Raw genomic sequence first — 20944 nt, 5'->3', positions numbered from 1 at the left:
TGAAAGGAAGATGTGTTTGGTGGTGGCATCATGCTGGAGTTGGCGGAAATGGCGGAGGATGATCCTTTGAATGCAGAGGCTGGTGGGGTGATAAGTGTGGACAAGGGGGACCCTATCATGGTTCTGGGAGGAGAGGAAGGCGTGAGGGCGGATGCACGGGAGATGGGCCGGACATGGTTGAGGGCCCTGTCAACCACCGTGGGTGGAAAACCTCGGTCAAGGAAGAAGGAAGACATGTCAGAGGAGATGTTTTTGAAAGTGGCACAAAATAAAGAATAATGAAGAAATAAAGTTTACTACATATAGATAGCAACAAAGAAATGGAGAAATAGGAACATGAGAAAGTTAAACATGCATTTATATATTATCAGATCTTTCAGAAACATCCTAAAGTGGGCTAAATGAGTGAGAATTAGGGAAGGTGCTAGATGCAGTTCCACCTGTACGTTCTCCGAGTATGATGGCAATAGAAGTTGGAGGCAGGCAGGGAAATGTAGAGTTAACAGAGTTGGTCTTGGGAGCGATTAAGTTCTTGCATAATTATGAGATCAAGGGGCCAACAGATTCACACAAATTGAGATGATGTCTAGGAATCGTCTGCTTCACAAGGGAGTGGACATTGAATCGGATAAACTGCAGCACTCAATAGTGAGAGGCTCACTAGGGAAATGTTGGGAGAATGGAAAGCAGGTTGGAAAAGGTTAGTAAGGTTAATTTCAAGTATGGAATGCATAATAACATAGCATGTCTTGGACACAAGACCATTGGTCTATCTCACCCACTGTTCCATCCATGATCTCTCATGATCTTACTCTTACCAGTGATGAACATTCTCATTCATTGACCTGGCCTGTTCATATATCTTTGGATTATTGCACATACTTCAGCATTATTGACCACTACACCCAACTTGGTCTCAGTTGCAAACTTACACACCTTGGATAACATTCTGTCCAAAAATTAACAACACTCCAACACAAGCCCTTGGGATGCTCCACTGCCAATCACTCTGATAATTCCCCACTTTGCTATTTATTTACCAAACTTTCACTATTCCAGGCTAATAAATCCCATATGTTCAATAGGCATGCACTTTGTAAATGAGACTATTAAATGATATAACATAAAACACCTTTCTGAAATCCAGGTAGGTAACCTGCAATGCCTCACTCCATTCAACAGATCTGTGACCACCTCAAATAAAATTCAGGAAATTGGTATGTACAACTTAACCCATCTGAATCCATGGTTCTCTATAACCAGTCCTTGTCCATAAGGTACCCCACATCAAAGTCCCCAACATTTTCTCAAAAATTGCTTTAAAGCTCAAAATGCTTATAATTTGATATCTCAACCCTATTCCCCAACTATCTTCTAATTCATTGGGATATTAACAAATTCCCCAATCAACTCTATTAGCACCATTAGATGTAAATTGCTAGGGATGAAGGCTTGTTTACCTTAAGCCTATTAACCTAATATGCCTTCCCTTGTATAACTGAAGAGTTCCAATCTATTTTCTCATTTGGAGTGCCCAAAAGGGTTTCAAACCAGTTGGCTTTGACATTTCAGAAGGCCAAGCCACAAATAGCACAGCATATGTGATAGGGAATGCCTATTCCAGAGAATGCCCACCTTGGAGGAAAAGCTTGGCAAAGCAATGAGTTAGGCAAGTCATATAACTAGGGCTTTAAACTAAATAGTGAGGTGGGAGGGTTCACATGAGGGGAGATTTGGAAAGTTAAAGAGAAAGGACAAGACAATAGGCCAGGTTAGTGATATGGGTAATAGTAACCAGAGTGTGACAGGATGGAACAGAGGGACAAACATAAGAGTGCAACAGCAAATACGGTCATATTATGGAAAAGTTGTTTTAAACTAACAGAGAACGGGGGGGAGGTTCAGGTAAAGGGAGATTTAGAAATCCAAAGGTAAAAATTGAGACAATAGGAAAGCATATCAATGTGGGCGAAGACAAGCCGAGTGGGAGAGGAAGGAACAAGAGTTTAACAGTAATAGTGCATCAGAGAGTAAGGTCCATGCAGGGAATAGTAGGAAAAAAAAATAACATGAAATCACTATCTCAATGTGTGGAGCATCTGCTATAAGATAGGGCTGAATTTTCAGCTTGGCGTATGGGCGTGTGCCTGACACGCATGAGCATGAAATAGCACACGATGATCGTGGGTGGTGGTCCATTGTGCAGCCGCTCTTAGGCCCGGCAGTGGACCTGCCCGATGAGGTAAGAATTCTGTGCATAGATGAACCTGTGGTATAGATAGAGGTAAATGATCTATATCTAATTCTGATTACAGAGAAATGGTTACAAAGTGGTCAAGGTTGGGAAATAAATAATCCAGGGTACACAACATTCCGAAAGGGCAGAATGGAAAAGGTGAAGGAGTAGCTCTGATAATAAAGGATTACATCAGGGCATTAGCGAGAAAGGATTTGGCTCAGAAAATCAGGAAGTAGAATCAGTATGGGCAGAGATTAGGAATAGCAAGGGTCAGAAAATGCTGGTGGGAATACTTTATAGGCTCCCCAACTGTATTTATACCATTGTACACAGCATTAAACAAGAAATTATAGGGGTTTGTAACAAAGGCAACACAATAATTTAGTTCCTTTTTTATTCATTGCTTTATCCCCACCTTTTAGCCTATTTCGATCTTTTATCCCACACCGTCCCCTCCCCCCACTAAGGCCATCTGTCATTTGCTCATTCTGCTTTCCACTCTTAGGCAAAAATTATCCCCCCGTTGTGGGGGGTGGGGGGAAGTGCGGGACAGGTGCACGCCGCCATTTTATGTGGGCAGGCCAATTAAAGGTCCACCCAGCGTGATGTCTGCTCGGAAGCACTATGTGTTCCCTGTGCGGGTGGGAGTGGATTCCCTCAGCTGGAAGTGCGCTCTTTCGCGCATGTGTGTGAAAGAGCACACAGAACTCCCTGAGGCTAAGTGCTGCCTCAGGGAGATCGGATGGGAATTAAAATTTTTAATACAAATGATAAAAAAATTTCCCTGACATGTCCCCTCATGTGACACTGTCACGAGTTGGGACATGTCCATAGCTTTTATTGAAAGATAAAGGAAAAGTCTAAATTCCCTCATGAAGCCTCATCCCACCTGTGGATGAGGTTTCATGCTTTCTCTAAAGCCCGCCAGGGCTCCCGGCCTACCCGTCGACCTTAAGGTTGGACGGGCAGGTCCATTAATGACCTTAATTAGTTTTTCAATGGCCTCAAATAGGCTGTTGACAGGTCGCTGACTCGGCTGCGCCCCCGCCGACCTGAAAATGGAAATGACGCGGGGTGACGTCGACGTCATTTAATGTGTCAGCGAGTGGGCCCCGCCCCCGCTCGCTGACCGAAAGATCCTGCCGTAATGTCACCATTAGCACCTCCTTTATCCAGTATCACCACCATCAACACCCCTTCGACCTTTTATTTATGACATCTTTTGCAATCTCTCATTTGCCTCCACCTATCACTGGCCTTCTATCTAGCTTCACCTGTCCCACCCCCCTTAAATAGTATATATTTCACCATATTTCTACTTCTCTTTAGTTCTGAAGAGGAGTCATACGGACTCGAAATGTTAACTCTGTCTTTCTCTCCACAGATGCTGTCAGACCTGCTGAGTTTTTCCAGCACTTTTTGTTTTTGTTTCTAGGCACTTTACAGCCTTCTGGACTTAACATTCAAGTTCAACAACTTCAGACCATGAATTCTCTCCTCCATCCTCACCCCTTTTTGATCCCCTTTTTCAAATATTTCTTTTTAAATTTTTATATATATATATATATATATATATAAGATTTTTCCCCACCTATTTTAATTACTATTTAAAAAAATTTATTTCCATTTTTATTCATTGCTTTATCCCCACCTTTTAGCCTATTTCGATATTTTTTCCCACACTGTCCCCTCCCCCTACCCCACCTCCACTAGGACCATCTGTCACTTGCTCATTCTACTTTCTACTCTTAATGTTACCATTAGCACCTCCTTTAGCCAGTATCACCACCATCAACATCCCTTCGACTTTTGTTTATGACATCTTTTGCAATCTCTCCTTTGCCTCCACCTATCACTAGCCTTCTATCCAGCTTCACCTGTCCCACCCCCGTTAAACAGCATATATTTCACCATATTTTTACTTCCCTTTAGTTCTGAAGAAGAGTCATATGGACTCGAAACATTAACTCTGTCTTTCTCTCCACAGATGCTGTCAGACTTGCTGAGTTTTTCTAGTACTTCTTGTTTTTGTATCAGATTTCCAGCATCCACAGTATTTTGCCTTTACAATAATTGTGGGGGACTCTAATCTTCACATTGGTCTTGCCTATCAAATTGTCAAAGGTGTTCTAGAAGATGGGATTGTAAAATGCTTTCCTGACAGTTCCCTAGAGCAATGTGTTGTGGAACCAACTAGGGATAAAGCAATTTTGGATCTAATATTGTGTAATGAAGTAGGGTTAATTATTAATGTCACAGCAAAAGATCCACATTAAGTTTTAAACAATGTAAATCACAAATAAGAGTTTTAACCTTAAGTTATGAGGGTAAGTTGGCTAAGGTTGATTGGCAAATGAACTAAAATTTATGGCAGTAAACAAACAGTGAGAAACATTAAAGGAACAATTCAAAAATGTTCAACAAAAATACATTCCATTGAAAAATAAAAACTTAGCAAAAAAGAGCCATCCAGAGCTTACTAAGGAGGTTAAGATAATATTAGATTAAAATAAGAGGCTTATAATATTGCAAAAAATGGTAGCAAGTCTGGGATTTTGGAGTGTTTAGATGATAAAAAGGGAAAAAATAGAATGAGAGTAAAACAGCCAGAAATGTAAAAACAGATTGTAACGGCTTTTACAGGTAATATAAAAAGGAAGAGAGAAGCTGAAATAAACATTGGTCCCTTAGGTGTAGAGGCAGGAGAAATGATCAGGAATGAGGAAATGGCAAAGACATATTGTGCATATGTCTTAACAGTGTTGTAAGACTATGCTTTATGAAAACATGACTTTATGAATTTACTGGTTGAAAACCATTAATTGATTTTTTGGAAAGACTAAAGCCACATTCCAGTGACTTGAAGTCAGAAAGATAGCTGCACATTTGCATTGCTGTACCTTTCACATTTCAAGGCCATTAAGTGGAGCCCAGATGTCTGCAAGAGCCCAAAGACAACTGACTTCGGAGAATGTGAATGAATCACATCTCCTGTCTCCATTCCCAGGATATTCAGAATTAACTGGATGGGGAACCAGCACTAGACATAATCACTTCAGACAAAGGACTCTGGCTGAGAGAGAACATCTCAGCCAAAATCTATTCAAGTTAATGTTGTGGAGTGTTGGTTACATCTCAGCAGGTTTGTTGAAATCTTTGTTGTTTTTAGCAGGTTAACTTAAGTCATTATTAAACACTAGAACTATTTACAAGTACGCAGTGAAGGCTACAAGCTAGGAGTGGTCTGCATGCTTAGGTCTGCACGTGGTTCTATTCAACATCACACCGACTCTCTGTATGGGTGGTACTGTACTCAGTCCCCCATTAACCCTAAACGCGCCAGACTCTTATACTATAGTTACAACTGGAATGCACTAGCATGGCCATATTTGGGTCACTGGGCAGTTGGATAGAGGGTCATGTGTGTTTAAGCATCTGTTTTCTCTGCAGAGCAGCACACACACACGAGACATTGAAGAAGCAAGATCTCTGCTTGGGTCTCTCTCTCCCGACAACTTGCAGGTTTCAGACAAGTCAGACAAGTTTTGAGCCTTGTCTGTTGTTTTTTAATTATCCATGTGCTGCAGTCAGATATTTTAAAAAGAATTCAACCCTGCAGCTGCCATCTTCAGAAGAACAGATAAATTGCCCATCTACACATTTAAACCATCTCAATGCCGACTCCAGAAGGATCTAGTTCAACCTAAAGCCAGAAAAGTCACCAACCTTCAAGAGCCATATACCCCTTTAACTTTACTAGACTTTAAATTGCTTAATCTATCCTCCCTGTAATCTATAATAATATATAATCTGTAATCTATTTGTGTGTATGTGAGAGTGATGGCCAGAATGGGGTCCAGAGTGAAGGCAAGTAAGTGAGTGAAGGCAAGCAGGAGAGGGCGAGAGAGTGAGGGAGGGCGAGAGAGGAAGAGTGAGTTTTTAAAATTCATTTCACGGGATGTGGGCATTGCTGGCCTGGCCAGCATTTATTGCCCTTGAAAAGGTGGTGGTGAGCTGCCTTCTTGAACTGTAACAGTCCATGTGGCGTAGCGACACCCACTGTGCTGTTAGGGAGGGAGTGTGACTGAGTGAGTGAATGAGTGAGTGAAAGTGTGAGTGATGGGGGCAATAAGTGAAAGTTAGAGCGTTTTTACCATTTTACTTAGACTGGGTTAAGTACAATAAATTCTATTTTCTTTCTTTTTAAAAACTCAAGGAAACCCGTGTGTCTTATATTGTCACAGCACGTTAACAGTTCATCACTCACTGACTGGTAAGCATGTCCTTCTTTAAAAAGCCTTGTTGTAGCCAAATGAGGAGCGGGAAAAGAGGGCAGCCATTTGACCTCTCCTCTCCTGATTATAACAACAGTATAAGACAAAAGTCACATACAAGCAATAGAGGGCAGCCTAGGGGCTAATAAGAATAAGGAAATTATGATAATTAATATCACCAGTGAAAAAGTACTAGATAAGCTCAAGGGACTAAAATTCAACAAATCCCGAGGACCTGATGGTCTACATGCTAGGGTTCTAAAATAGATAGCTGCAGAGATAGAGGTCCGGTGGTTATGATTTTCCAAAATTCCATAGATGTAACACCGCTATTCAAGAAAAGGAGAGAATAAACAGAGAACTAGAGGCCAGTTAGCCTGACATCAGTCATCTCGAAAGGAAGTCTCAACAGTGCACTTAGAAAAGCATAGAATGATCAGAAAAAGTCAACATGGTTTTACAAAAGGGAAATACTGTTTGACAAATTTGTTAAGAGTTTTTTGAGAATGTAAGCTGGCAGCTTCATGTGCAGCACTTGTGACAGAACCTGCCACTGGAGGATTGGCCTCTTCAGCCATCAGCAAAGGTGCGCCACATGAAGACAACCCATCTGAAATGGATTGGTTTGCTGCGTCTCCATCTTTCGTAAACAGGTGGGTGCCAGAACAGAACTAGTAGGGTTGATAAAGGGGAACGAGTAGAAGTGGTATATTTGGATTTCCAAATGGCATTCGATGTGTGCCATACAAAATGTTTATACACAAGATGAGGGCTCATGGAGTTGGAAGATCTATTAGCATGGGTATAGAATTGGTTAATAGACAGAAAGTAGAGTGTAGGGATAAATGGGCCATTTTCAAATTGGCAGGCTATGACTAGTGGAGTGCCACAAGAATCAGTGCTGGAGCCTCAGCTAGTTACAACTTATAATAATGATGTAGACAAACAGACAGAGAGTAATGTATCTAAGTTTGCTGATGGGAATGCAAACTGTGAGGAAGGCACAAAGAGGCTCCAAAGAGAAAAAGACAAGTTAAGTGTGTGGATAAATAGAACAAGGAAGAAGAGGAGAAAGCATTTAACCTTCATCTAAAATTCTGCTTACATTTTTTTTTTGGCTTCATATTACAAGAATAAAACTTATTATATTAATATTTTGCCAGTGTTACAATATGAAACAGAAAACAAAACATCACATCAATTTCAAAATGTCAAATATTATCAAACTAAACTTAGAAGCAGCTGGAATGAACTTCTGTTCTTACTATTAATGTTATGTTTTGATTTATAAAAGCTATAGATGTAATAATCTGAATTGAAACATTTATAAAAATGATCACGGTAACTACACAAACCTTGATCCCAAGTTCCCAAGGTCTAAAGTCATCACTGTTCTCAATTTCTAATGGTTCTAGTAGTGGTTCCCATACAGCAAGCACTTCATTATAGTAATGTACCTGTGAAAAAATGTTAAGTAAATTTCTCTTTAAACGTAGAACTGATTTTGCTATTTCTATATTGTCATTACAGTCATATTTCAAAGTTTAGTTTGCCTCAATTTTTTCTCTTCCAACAGAAGAAGCAACAATTCACAAATCTACCCAGCTCCAAAGGAGGTCTCAGATTTCCTAAACCTTCTCTTTTTAAATTATTCATTCAGAGGATGTGGGCATTACTGGCAAGATCAGCATTTATTGCCCATCCCTAATTGCCCTTGAGAAGGCGGCGATAAGCCCCCTTCTTGAACACTGTAGTCTATGTGGTGCAAATACACCCACAGTGCTGTTAGGAATTGAGTTCCAGGATTTTGACCCAAAACGGTGAAGTTAGGTGATATATTTTCAAGTCAGGATGGTGCATGGCTTGGAGGGGAACATACAGATGGTGCCGTTCCCATGGGCCTACTGCCATTGTTATTCTAGATCTCAGAAGGTTGCAGGTTTGGTACATGCTGTTGAACAAGCTTAGGTGAGTTGTTGCCAGTACACCTTGTGCATAGTACATATTGCTGTTAGGATGCACTGGTGATGGAGCGAGCGAATGTTTAAGGTAATGGATGAGGTGTTTTGTCCTGGAAGGTGTAAAGCATCTTGGAGCTGCATTCATCCAGGCAATTGGGGATTATTAAATCACACTCCTGACTTGTACCTCATAGAAGATGGAAAGGCTTTGGGGAGTCAGGAGTGAGTTACTCACTGTAGAATTCCCAACTTCTGACCTGTCCTTATGGCCACAACATTTATATGGATGGTCCAGTTTCTGGTCAATGGTGCCCCCCCAAGGTGCTGGTGGTGGGAGATTTAGCCATAGCAACATGCAGTTGAACATGAGGGGAGATGGTTAATTCTTTCTTGTTGGAGATAGTCATTGCCTGGTACTTACGTGGTCCGAATGTTGCCTGCCACTTATCAGCCTAAGTCTGAATATTGTCCAGGTCTTGCTACATGTAGGAATGGAATGCTTCATTATCTGATGAGTTCCAAAAGGAACTGAACTCTGAGCAATAATCAGCAAACATTCCCATTTCTCCCCTCATGATGGAAGAAAGGTCATGGGCCTAGGACACAACTGTTCAAGGTTTTTTAAAAAATCAATTAGTGATGTGCATCGCAGAGCCATAAAAATCTACAATCATAACAAAAAGATAGGATCTCGCAGGACATGAATGCCATTAATCAGCATTGTGAAAATTCAACAAAATTAAACTAATAATTGCTTCCAGATGTCTTGAGCCATAAGTGCCAAGTGGATGATCCTACTTGGCCTCCCAAGATTGCTACCATGATAGATGCAAGTGTTCAGCGACTTGGTTAACTCCATATAATATTAAGAAATGTTGAGTGAGCAAAAGTTATTGCAACTTTTTAAGACCTGGGCACCAGAACATACCACCTTTAGCTAATAGCACTGTAATAGAACATAAGTGCCTCCAAACATTGAGAACTATCTAGCACTATCCATTAAAAGCAAGTTAAATTTAACCCAGCTATTACCTCTGTATCAGCCTCATCTCAATCATTCACAAAATAGCAAAAGGTGTAACTAATAGTGCAGTGCCATCAATTAGCACCTAGTTCCCAATAATTTATTCTATGGCATGCCACTGAAACCTTGGCTCAAGATTCAACAAAGCACTTCTTCAGTGGCAGATTCAAGAGCTGGATATTAATAGAGAAGGCTTTAGCGTAACTGCCCTTAACATCAAGGCAGCATGCAACACCAGTTGTGTACCAGGAGTATGATACCAAGCGAAACGGAGGCCAAAGGTAGAGGCCAAAAGACAAATTATCTTCAGCGGCTGGAGTCATATCTGACATTCAGCCTGACTGGACATATATTACTTCCTCACTATTGCAAATTGAAAATCCTGGAATCCCCTATTTAACATCGTTATCACAAGGATCACAGTGATTCAAAAATGTCACCCACCAATATCTCCTTAGCTCAAGTAAGGACAGGCAATAAATGAGGCTTTGACTGCAATGCCCATAGCCCATGATCAAGTTTTTTATAGCAGTTATTCTGACAGAACATTGCCAAGAAAGTAGACGATTCTTCATTCTTTAGATCATATGCATCCTGCATACACTGTTGGATTTTACTGTATCTTAATAGCCTCTTGGGGGAAAGGTTGCTGGTCACAAAGATGAAAAATGCCATATGCTGTTTCCTATTTCAGAAGGCTAAACATTGCACAATTAACACAAAAGCAAAACACTGCAGATGTTGAAATAAAACAAAATAAAAACAAAATGCTGAGATAATTAGTAGGTCTGGCAATATCTGTGGCGAGAGAAGCAGAGTTAATGTTTCAGATCTGTGACCTATCAGAAGACCAATTAATTTGGTCTGAAAATAAACAGAATTAACTTAATATTAATTCCCCAAACTATGGCCAGGATTTTCCAGTCCTGACGGAAATTCCCGCTTAAAGTCAATAGACCTTTGGCCGTCTCTTCAAATTTTCTGTCCTGCCTGTGACGTTTCCTGCCATCAGCAGGACTGGAAATTCCCGGCTTATGCCCCTGCAGGGTTTCAGTGACAGGTCAGTGAGATTGTGTGTGTGGAGAATGCGTATCATTTGATTAAAGAAGATGGCCCTGTGAAGTACATATTCCTTTTCTCCTCATTCCAGAAACTCAATCACAGAACATGAATCCATGAGGAAGAAAGGACCAAAAATACCAAACACAAATATGTTAAACAATATTGAAATAGTACAAAGTGGCCCAAATAGAATAAGACTTTAAACAGAAAGAACATGCAAGGCATGAAACATAGCTAATCAATGTAGTTGAACAGCACTAAATCTAAAACTTCTTCAGTTTTGTTTTAAAAGCTGTATTAGTGGCTCTGCATTGGAAATTAATGAAGATATTTACCACTGGGGTCATAAAATCCTGATCTAACTATCATTGTGTTTCATCAAGGCCACCAATGGCACACCTCTGGGTTTGGGTGCAATATTTGACTTGAAAAAAGGGTATTAAAATGGTATAAGTCAAAGGATAGTAAAAGAATGAAATCAACTGAAACAACAAAACTTGGCCTTTCACAGATCTCGAGGACACTGTCTATATAAGTACCAAAAATTAAAGTTGTCAAACAGCAGCAGAGTTAACAAAAGCTCTGAGCTGTTGCAAGTCGAATACATTGTAGTCAGATGTTGCTAATCAGCATTGGCTTTAGCTCATTGGAAGTGCACTTGCCTCTGAGTGAAAAAGTCCTTTTTCAGAACTTGAATACAATCTAGGGCTGACACTTCAGGGTAACACAGAGTGTATTGCCTTGTTGGAGGAACCACCTTTCAACTGGGATGTTAAACCAAGGTCTCTTCTGTTCTCTCAAGTCAATATAACAGATTTCACAGCAAAGTTCAGAGAAGAGTAGGGGAGTTCACCCAATGTCCTGGCCAATATTTATAACTCAATCAACACATGGAAAAACAGATAGTATAGTCATTTATTCCACTACTGTTTGTGGGAATTTGCTGTCATATTTCTAAGGCTACAATAATGATTTCACTTCAAAAAGTATTTCATTATCTGTAATGATTTGGAATGTCCAGGTGTCATGAAAGCTTCCATGTAATTGCAAGTTATTTCTTTCTTTTCTATTTTTAAAATTCATTCATGGGCTGTAGGTATCACTAGCAAAGTCAGCATTTATTGCCCATCCCTAACTGCACTTGAGAAAGTGGTGGTGAGCCACCTTCTTGGACCACTGTAGTCCATGTGGTGAAAGTAGCCCACAGTATTGCTTGGGGGGGCGTATGGGTGGTCTCCAGGATTTTGACAGCAACGATGAAGAAATGGCAATCCCCAAGGCAGAATATCTGGTGTGGGGGGGTACCCAAAAGATGCGCTGGGGAACCCTCCCCGGAGGTTCCCAATCCTTACCTGGGAAGTCCAAACTTCCGACTGGCAACCATCCAAAAATGCCATTTAAAATAGCAAACTTCGGGTGGTTCTGACTGTGTTACAGCAATAGTTACCCAGAAACATAAGAATTAAAACACTTCTAGCTACTGGTAACTATAGAACTGACCCATCCCGATCCCATTGAACTACCCCCACTGTGGGTCTCCCACCCTCCCCACCCCCCAATAACCCCCTATCAATTACCCTCCCTGCACACTCCCCTGCCCCCCATGCACAACCAACTCGCGACTCTCCCCCACCCCAGCCCCAACCCGTAAAAAAGATGTGGCTTACTTTCCTGTGACTGAGCTACCTTCGACTGTAAGCCTTGGAAGCACACTGCACTGGCCTGAGTTGGAAAGTCAGGTGAGATAGGAGTAGCTGGATTTCAAGGTAATTAACTATGAGTGGAGTGGCAATCCAACTCAATTGCCACTCTACCGGAAGTTACGGACCAATATATTTCCAAGCCAGGATGGTGTATGAATTGGAGGGGAACTTATGGGTGGTGTACCATGCATTGTTGCCCTCAACTTTCTATGTGGTAGAGGTCTAAGGTTTGTAAGGTGCTGTCAAAGAGCCTTGGCAAGTTGCTGTGGTGCATCTTGTAGTTGGTACATATGCCACCACGACATGCTGAAGGTTGAAGGAGTGTTCAAGATAGTGGATGGGATGCCAACAATGCCTCCCTTGATGAGTTTCTTGATAGTCATTGCCTGGCATGGTTCTCATGTTACTTGCCACTTATCAGCCCAAGTGTGAACGTTGTCCATGTCTTGCTGCACACAGGCATGGGCTGCTTCATTATCTGCGATTTACAGTTGAATACTGTGCAATCATCAGTGAACATCCCCACTTCGGACCTTATGATGGAGGGAAGGTCATTGATGAAACAGCTGAAGGTACTTTCAATATTGGGAATCATGAAATCATTGTCTTTGGTCCCACTACAAACTCCGATCCCTAGATACTGACAGTATTGCGCTACCCGGCAATTGTCTGAGGCTGAACCAGACCATTCGCAATCTTTAAGTCATACTTGACAATGAGATTGCTATGTCCACCTATTTCTATCTGTGTAGCATAGCATGACTTTGCCCCTTCTTCAGCTCATTTGCTGCTGAAACCTACACTTCTGTCTTTGTTAGCTCTATACTTGACAAATATAATGCAGTCCTTGTTGGTCTCCCAAGTTCTACCCTCAGTAAACTTGAGGTCAAAGACTCTTTTGCCTGTATCCTAACTCGAAAAAGTAATGTTCATCCATCGCCCCTGTGTTCCCTGACCTAACTGGGCTCCCAGTTAAGTAACGCCTCCATTTTAAGATTCTAAACCTGAATTTCAAATTCCTCCATGCCTTCATCCCTCTCCATCTCTGTAATCTCCTTCAGTTCAACAACTCTCTGAGGTATATGTGCTCCTCCAACTCTGGCCTCTTGAGCAAGGGGGGGAAATTTAATCATTCCACCATTGACACCTGTATCTTCAGATGCCAAAGTCCTCAGCTCTCAAATTTCCTGCATAAACCTCTCCAGCTCTCTTCCCTCCTTTAAAACACATCTTAAATCCATCTTTTTGAGCAAGCTTTTTCTCAACCACGCTATTTTCTGTTTACGTGGCTATATGTCAAATTTTGTTTGTTAACACTCTTGTGAAGTGGCTTGGGACATTGTACTACATTTTAAGTGCTCCATAAATACAAATTGTTGTTGTAGATATTGAAGATGGTTGGGGCCTAGGTCACTGTCCTGAAGAATCCCTGCAGTAATGCCTTGGGACGGAGATGGTTGGCCACTAACAACCACAACCATCTTACTTTGTGCTAGGTATGATGCCAACCAGCAGAAAGTTTTCCCTCGATTTTCATTTACTTCAATTTTACTATGGGCTCCTTGATACCACAGTCAATCAAATGCTGTCTTAATATCAAGGCAGTGACTCTCACCTCATTTGTAATTCGTGTCTTTTTCTCATGTTTGGACCAAGGCTGTAATGAAGTCTGGAGCAGTGGAACCCAAAACAGCTATCAGTGAATAGGTTTGACCAAGTGCCGCTTAATAGTGCTGCTGATGATTAGGCTGATGGGGCAGTATTGAGCAGATTGTATCTGCCTTTCTTTTGTGGACCTAGGCAATTTTTCGCCTTGCTGGATAGATGCCAGTGTTGTAGCTGTTTTAGTTCTGCAGCACAAGTCCATCTTTGAAAAAAATTAAAGAACTTTCATTTATTTAGTATCTTTTATATCCTTTAGATGTCGAAAGGGCCTTACAGTCAACAAATTACCTTTGAATAAAGGGCTGCTGGAAACCTGAAACAAAAACAGAAAATGCTGGAAAAACTCAGCAGGTCTAACAGCATCTGTGGAGAGAAAAGCAGAGTTTCAAGTCCGTATGACTCTTCTTCAGAACTAAAGAGAAGTAAAAATGTGATGAAATTTATACTATTTAAGGGGGGTAGAGCAGGTGAAGCTAGATAGAAGGCCAGCAATAGGTGGAGGCAAAGGAGAGATTGACAAAGATATTATGGACAAAAGGACAAAGGGGGTGTTAATGGTAGTGGTAAGGGCTAAAGAAGGTGCTGATAGTGGCAGGATAGGAAAGCAGAATGTGATAATAGCAGGAGAAGGATAAGCACTCTGGAAAGGACAACATGAACAAGTGACAGATGGCCCGTGTGGGGGCGGAGTGGGGGGATGGGACCGTGGTGGGAAAAAAGATTGAAAATAGGATGAAGGGTGGGGATAAAACGATGAATAAAATTGAAAATAAATGAAAATAAAAATAAGTGGATAAAAAAATAAAAATAAAAAAATAAAAATGAATATTGAAAAAAAGAGGATAAAAAAGGGGTGAGGATGGAGGAGACAGTTTATGGTCTGAAGTTGTTGAACTCACAGTTAAGTCTGGAAGGCTGTAAAGTGCCTAATTGGAAGTTGAGGTGCTGCTCCTCCAGTTTGTGTTGGGCTTCACTGGAACACTGCAACAGGCCAAGGACGGACATGTGGGCATGAGAGCAGGATGGTGTGTTGAAATGGGAAGCGACAGGGAGGTCTGGGTCATGCTTGTGGGCAGAGCGAAGGTGTTCTGCAAAGCGGTCACCCAGTCTATGTTTGGTCTCTCCAATGTAGAGGAGACCACATTGGGAGCAGCGAATGCAGTAGACTGAATTGAAGGAGGTGCAAGTGAAGCGCTGCTTCACCTGAATGGAGTGTTTGAGCCCTTGGACGTTGAGGATGGAGAAGGTAAAGGGGCAGGTGTGGCACCTTCTGCGATTGCGTGGGAAGGTGCCTTAGGAGGGGGATGAAGGTGTTGGGGGTGATGGAGGAGTGGACTAGGGTGTCTCGGAGGGAATGGTCCCTAAGGAATGCCGACAGTGGGGGTGAAGGGAAGATGTATTTGGCAGTGGCATCATGCTGGAGTTGGCAGAAATGGCAGAGGCTGATTCTTTGAATGCGGAGGCTGGTGGGGTGAAAAGGGAGGATGAGGGGCACCCTGTCTTGGTTCTGGGAGGGAGAGGAAGGTGTGGGGGCAGAGGCGTGGAAGATGGGTCGGACACAGTTGAGGGCCCTGTCAACCACAGTGGGTAGGAAACCTCGGCAAAGGAAAAAGGAAGACATGTCAGCAGTGCCATTTTGGAAAGTGGCATCGTCGGGACAGATACAACAGAGGCGAAGGAACTGAGAGATTGGAATGAAGTCCTTACAGGAAGCAGGGTGTGAGGAGTTGTAGTCGAGGTAGCTGTGGGAGTTGGTGGGCTTGTAATGAATATTGGTAGACAGCCTATCACCAGAAATTGAGACAAAGAGGTCAAGGAAGGGAAGGGAAGTGTCAGAGATGGACCACGTGAAGGTGATAGAGGGGTATAAATTGGAAGCAAGATTGATCAATTTTTCCAGGTTCAGACGAGAGCATGAAGTGGCACCAAAACAGACATTGAAGTACCGAAAAAAAGGGTTGTGGGAGGGGGTCTGAGTAGGACTGGAACAATGAATGTTCCACATACCCCATAAAGAGACAGGCATAACTGGGGCCCATGCAGGTACCCATTGCCACACCTTTGATTTGGAGGAAGTGAAAGGAGTTTAAGGAGAAATTGTTCAGTGAGAGGACAAGTTCAGCCAGACAGAGAAGCGAGGTGGTGGATGGGAATTGTTCGGGCCTCTGTTCAAGGAATAAGCGGAGAGCCCTCAGACCATCCTGGTGGGGGATAGAGGTGTAGAGGGATTGGACGTCCATGGTGAAGAGGTGGCGGTTAGGGCCAGGAAACTGGAAATTGTTGATATGATGTAGGGCATCAGAGGAATCACGGATGTAGGTGGGAAGAGACTGGACAAGGGGAGAGAGAACGGAGTCAACATAGGAAGAAATGAGTTCCGTGGGGCAGGAACAGGCTGACACAATCGGTCTACCGGGACAGTCCTGTTTGTGTATTTTGGGGAGGAGATAGGAGCAGGCTGTCTGGGGTTGGGAGACTACGAGGTTGGAAGCTGTAGAGGAAGATCTCCAGGGGAGATGACGTCAGTGGCAATCCTGGAAACAATGACTTGATGCTCGGTAGTGGGGTCATGGTCCAGGGGGAGGTTGGAGGAAGTGTCTGAGAGTTGGCGCTCAGCCTCTGCAAGGTAGAGGTCAGTGCACCAGGCAACAACAGCACCACCCTTGTCGGCAGGTTTGATAACAAAGTCAGGCTTGGACCCGAGAGGACGGAGTGTGGTAAGTTCAGAAGGAGACAGGTTAGAGTGGGTGGGACGAGCAGAGAAACTGAGATGGCCGATGTCACGCTGACAGTTCTCAATGAAAAATCAAGAGCAGATAAGATGCCAGAGGGAGAGGTCCAGGTGGAGGAAGAATACTCGAGGTGGGTGAAAGGATCCGTTGAATGGGGTGGGGGGCGCTTGGATTCCTGCCCAAAGAAGTGAGCACGGAGACGAAGGCGGCAGAAGGAGAGTTCAGCATCGTGCCGAGCCCGGAATTCATTGAGGTGAGGGCGTAAGGGTATGAAACTGAGTCCTTTGCTGAGTACTGAACGTTCAACATCAGAGAGGGGAAGGTCAGAGGGTATGGTGAATACACGGCAAGGGCTGGGATTAGAAGACGGGATGGGGTCAGAGGGGCAGGAAGGGGTGGAGGGTCCTGGATGGGCTTTGGTATTGAGTTGTTGGAGCTTGCGTTCCTTAGCACCTGAAAGGCACCTGCCACCATCAGCACCTCCTTTAGCCAGTACCACTGCCGTTAACACCCCTTTGCCCTTTTGTTCATGACATCCTTGTCAATCTCTCCTTTGCCACCACCTATCGCTGACGTTCTAACCAGCCCCACCTGCTCCATCCACCTTAAACAGTATAAACTTCATTACATTTTTACTTCTCTTTAGCTCTGAAGAGTCATACGGACTCAAAGCATTAGCTTGGTTTTTCTCTCCACAGACACTGTTAGACCTGAGTTTTTCCAGCATTTTCTGTTTTTGTTTCAAATTACCTTTGAACATTAGTTGCTGTTGTTTTGTCGTCAAGATGACAGCCAATTTGAAAATGCCACAAACAGCAATTGTTGAATGATCAATTAATTGTTTCTTGATTGGATGGGGTAAGTAGTGGCCTGGATTTCAGCAGATCTCCCCCGTTCCACTTCAACTAGTATCATGGAATCTTTTCTGTCCACTTCAGAGCCTCAGTATAAAGTTTTATTTGAAAGATGGCACTGTACCACCATACAACATTCCCTCATTCTCCTTTTCAAAGGATTCTATGACCAACAATGCAGCCTTTCTTAAATTAACGCTGTGTGCTAAACACAGATCTGCTTACATTAAAATAGACTGAAAACCTATCAAGTTTGAATTACTATGATTCATCAAAATTTTCACATCACAAAAATTCATGCCGCAAAACAAAAAAAAAACACAATTAGTACATGCAGGACTAGTACAGATACATGCTTATATAATAAATAGGCTTTTCCAGCAAATTCCTACCTCTAAATTAAGGTGACATTGCAGATTAATGAGTGTGCTCCAATTTTTCACATCTCCTTTAAAAGTTGATTTTGCCAAAAGCATTGGAACGGTTCTGTGCCCGACACCCGCTTCAAGCGTCAAACAAATAAATTCCAATGTCATTTTTAGATTCTGTTCTGTAGATGGTAATTGTACTGTTGGTCCATCCTTACTTTCATTATTTTTAGTATTCTCCAAAATCCAGAGTTTTAAATCTTTCACATCCTTCTTATTCCACAAGTCAGGCGGGATTTCACTGTCCTTTTCATGTGGACTTTCGACAGCAGGAGTTAAGGCAGACGTAATTGTAATCACCGTGTTAATAATAACAGGAGATACCTAGGCAATAAGCACATATAAAAACACGTCAAGTTGTTGAACATTAGTTTTAATTTATTGTGCAACTGTAAAACGATACACAGACAAAATATTTTTCTTACTTTCAGCATTAGCGATTTTACTGCCAATTCCAAGAAACTGGGACGACAAGACGCTTGCACACTTCGGAAAAACAAACTGCAAGGCTGTAAGACCTATTTTTTGAATTAAAAATAATGATTACAATTATAGGTTCAAGACTCTACTGTTGCAAATACAGTGGTTCCAGTAAACTAAATTCAGATTAAACTAATCAATAGTAATATGTAAATTTAGTGGCATTATACACAAAATGAAAAACCTGCTTTTCAGGCTTACTTTTATTCAAAATTAAACCTGAAATGCAGAAATATCTACTAAAAATACATATAGATTCATTTAACAAGTATCACAAATGCAAATTTCACTATGAACAACACACAAAAATTTTAAATTCATCATTTACATATACCGTGGTAACTTGATTTTTTCTCTTTTCTTTCAGGAATGGGCAGGCCATAACTTTGAGATCTTTAACAGTTGCAGTTATCTGTTGAACTTCTGGATCATTATTAATGTCAGCCTCACACTGTGCAGTCACCACTAGTGATGGAGCATCTGCTCTTGTCAAATCTGCCACAAAGACAATCTCTGGATTCTGAATGTGAACACTAAGTTCCATTTTGGATGCAGCTTGTGATGGCACTTGAAGAAATAAAGAGAAAGGATGTAAATGCATAGAGTTTTTGCAAATTTAAAAAAAAATTAAATGCCCTTAACGATCTTCCAAACCTTTTTCTTTTGATGGTGTTACGGTTGGTTTATTCATCTGAACTGTAGAGACTTGGTTATTTGCCTTGACAAAAAAGTCAACCACTGTGAGTAGAAATTCCATACTTGCGCAAACATAGATATCACGTACAGTTGCATCTAGAAACATGCCTTCTCTTCCTTGTTTGTAGCTGAAGTCAATCATCTCATTCTTTTCAACATCTAGTTTCATTTCCACTATTCTGGAGGGGTGGGGAAGGGGTTGGGGGAGGAAATCAAATTAGCAATTACTATGCACCTGTAAGGAATGAAATGCAAAAGAAAAATAAACTTAGATATAGCACTCATGTCTCTTTTTTCCCCATACCATTTGAATGCCTGATGCATATAAAAGGTCATTTGCTATGTTTAAGGAGCCTCAAATTTAAGGTACTGAAAGATCTATAAAAGTAGCGTTTCAATTTCAAACGCAAATTACTGTGAATGCTGGAAATCTGAAAATCTGAGTTAAAAGCTGAAAACGCCTGAAATAATCAGCAGGTCAGGCAGCATCTGTGGAGAGAAAGATAGTTAATGTTCTGGTGACAGGCCAATGCCCTGAAAGTTTAACTCTGTTTCCCTAACCATAGATGCTGCCTGACCTACTGAGTATTTCTAGCATTTTCTGTTTTTATTATAGAGTTTCTATTTGATTGAAATACAAAGCAAATTCTGTTACACAGGAACAAACATTGACAAGAACCAAGACCCTCAAGCGTACACAGGGATACAGTTAGAACACTGATAAGCTTCCTATTGCTTGGCCACCCAAAATCATCCTACCCTACAAGTACATTGGTTTGCAGAGTTACCTGAAGATAAGTGAGAAGAACTCAGACTCCCAGCAACAGCTCTAGCCCACCAAAGCCAATTAAGGAATTATCCTGACTGCTAAGACAAATAGGTTTATTTGGCTCCCCCATGAAAAGGTGTTGGAATTACTGTTGCCAGTAGAGGAAAGGAATCCACAACTAGGTGAACACCTGCCTGCATACTATTTCTCAATATAGTTACCCAGACATCCAATCCCCATCTCCACCATTGGCATCTCAACACTAGCCAGAGTAATTAAAATATCCTAACTTCTCACAAGTCAGCCAAGATGCAAGAAGACTATGGAGAAGACGGGGAATGAGAAGGAAGGACATATAAGGAGTGGCAAGAGTGTTGCAAAGGGAGAGAGAGCATTTCTAGGAGATAGCAGGCAAACTCTCTGGCCTTGTTATGTAGCTCGGGGTCAATGGAAAGCCAGAATTCAACACCTCAAGAAATGGCAATCAACTGAGACTTATCTAGGTACAACATCAGAGTCGTTACACTAGGCCAAATAAATCCTGTGATGCCAGGTGAGCTTCCAGGTGTCTGAATCCAATTTCAGGGAGGGGTGACATGATAGAAGAGAACGATGGAATTAGAAGGAATAGACTGGTGAGACAGACTTAACAGTCAGACTTAACAGCCAGGAGTTTAGAGGATGGAGCACCAAAAAGGTGTTATGACCCTGCAGATGTTGTGCGCCAGGCGGACAAAATCCACAAGGGAAACTTGGTCGCTCTATCGCAACAGTTTTGCAATTTGTATTTATTTTGAGATGCGTGCACTGAATTCAGACATAATAAGTCCATCAAGACTTTGAGATGTAAAAAAATTAAATTAAAATATTTATTAACAAAATAAAAGATTCCAAGCACATACATAAGACTACAAATTACTGCGATAATAATTCCTAAAATTCCTAATTAACCCGACCTCCAGTTACACCCACTTTAAGGTAATGTTCCAAAAACAGATTTTAAGATTTTAAACAGATCCAGCAAATTAACACAATATCCTGGATAGTGGAATTCCAA

At 41.7% G+C, this 20944-nt stretch overlaps 1 protein-coding gene across 6 annotated transcripts in view; it reads right to left on the bottom strand.

Annotated features, from left to right (window-relative positions):
* Nucleotides 1-20944, bottom strand: part of vps13a (vacuolar protein sorting 13 homolog A) — a 523321-nt gene that overhangs the window by 214483 nt on the left and 287894 nt on the right. For all 6 annotated transcript variants that reach the window (XM_078567491.1, XM_078567508.1, XM_078567499.1 and 3 more), the window contains 5 exons: nt 19077-19297; nt 18757-18989; nt 18368-18460; nt 17907-18266; nt 7869-7970 (listed from right to left, as the gene is read on the bottom strand). In XM_078567491.1, the coding sequence (XP_078423617.1) occupies nt 7869-7970; nt 17907-18266; nt 18368-18460; nt 18757-18989; nt 19077-19297 (1009 nt within the window). The remainder of the gene's footprint in view (nt 1-7868; nt 7971-17906; nt 18267-18367; nt 18461-18756; nt 18990-19076; nt 19298-20944) is intronic.

The sequence above is a fragment of the Cetorhinus maximus genome, chromosome 2, assembly GCF_964194155.1.
Source record: "Cetorhinus maximus chromosome 2, sCetMax3.hap1.1, whole genome shotgun sequence".
NCBI lineage: Eukaryota > Metazoa > Chordata > Chondrichthyes > Lamniformes > Cetorhinidae > Cetorhinus > Cetorhinus maximus.
Note: the sequence above shows the minus strand (reverse complement) of the source record. Positions and strands in the feature narration are given on the sequence as shown.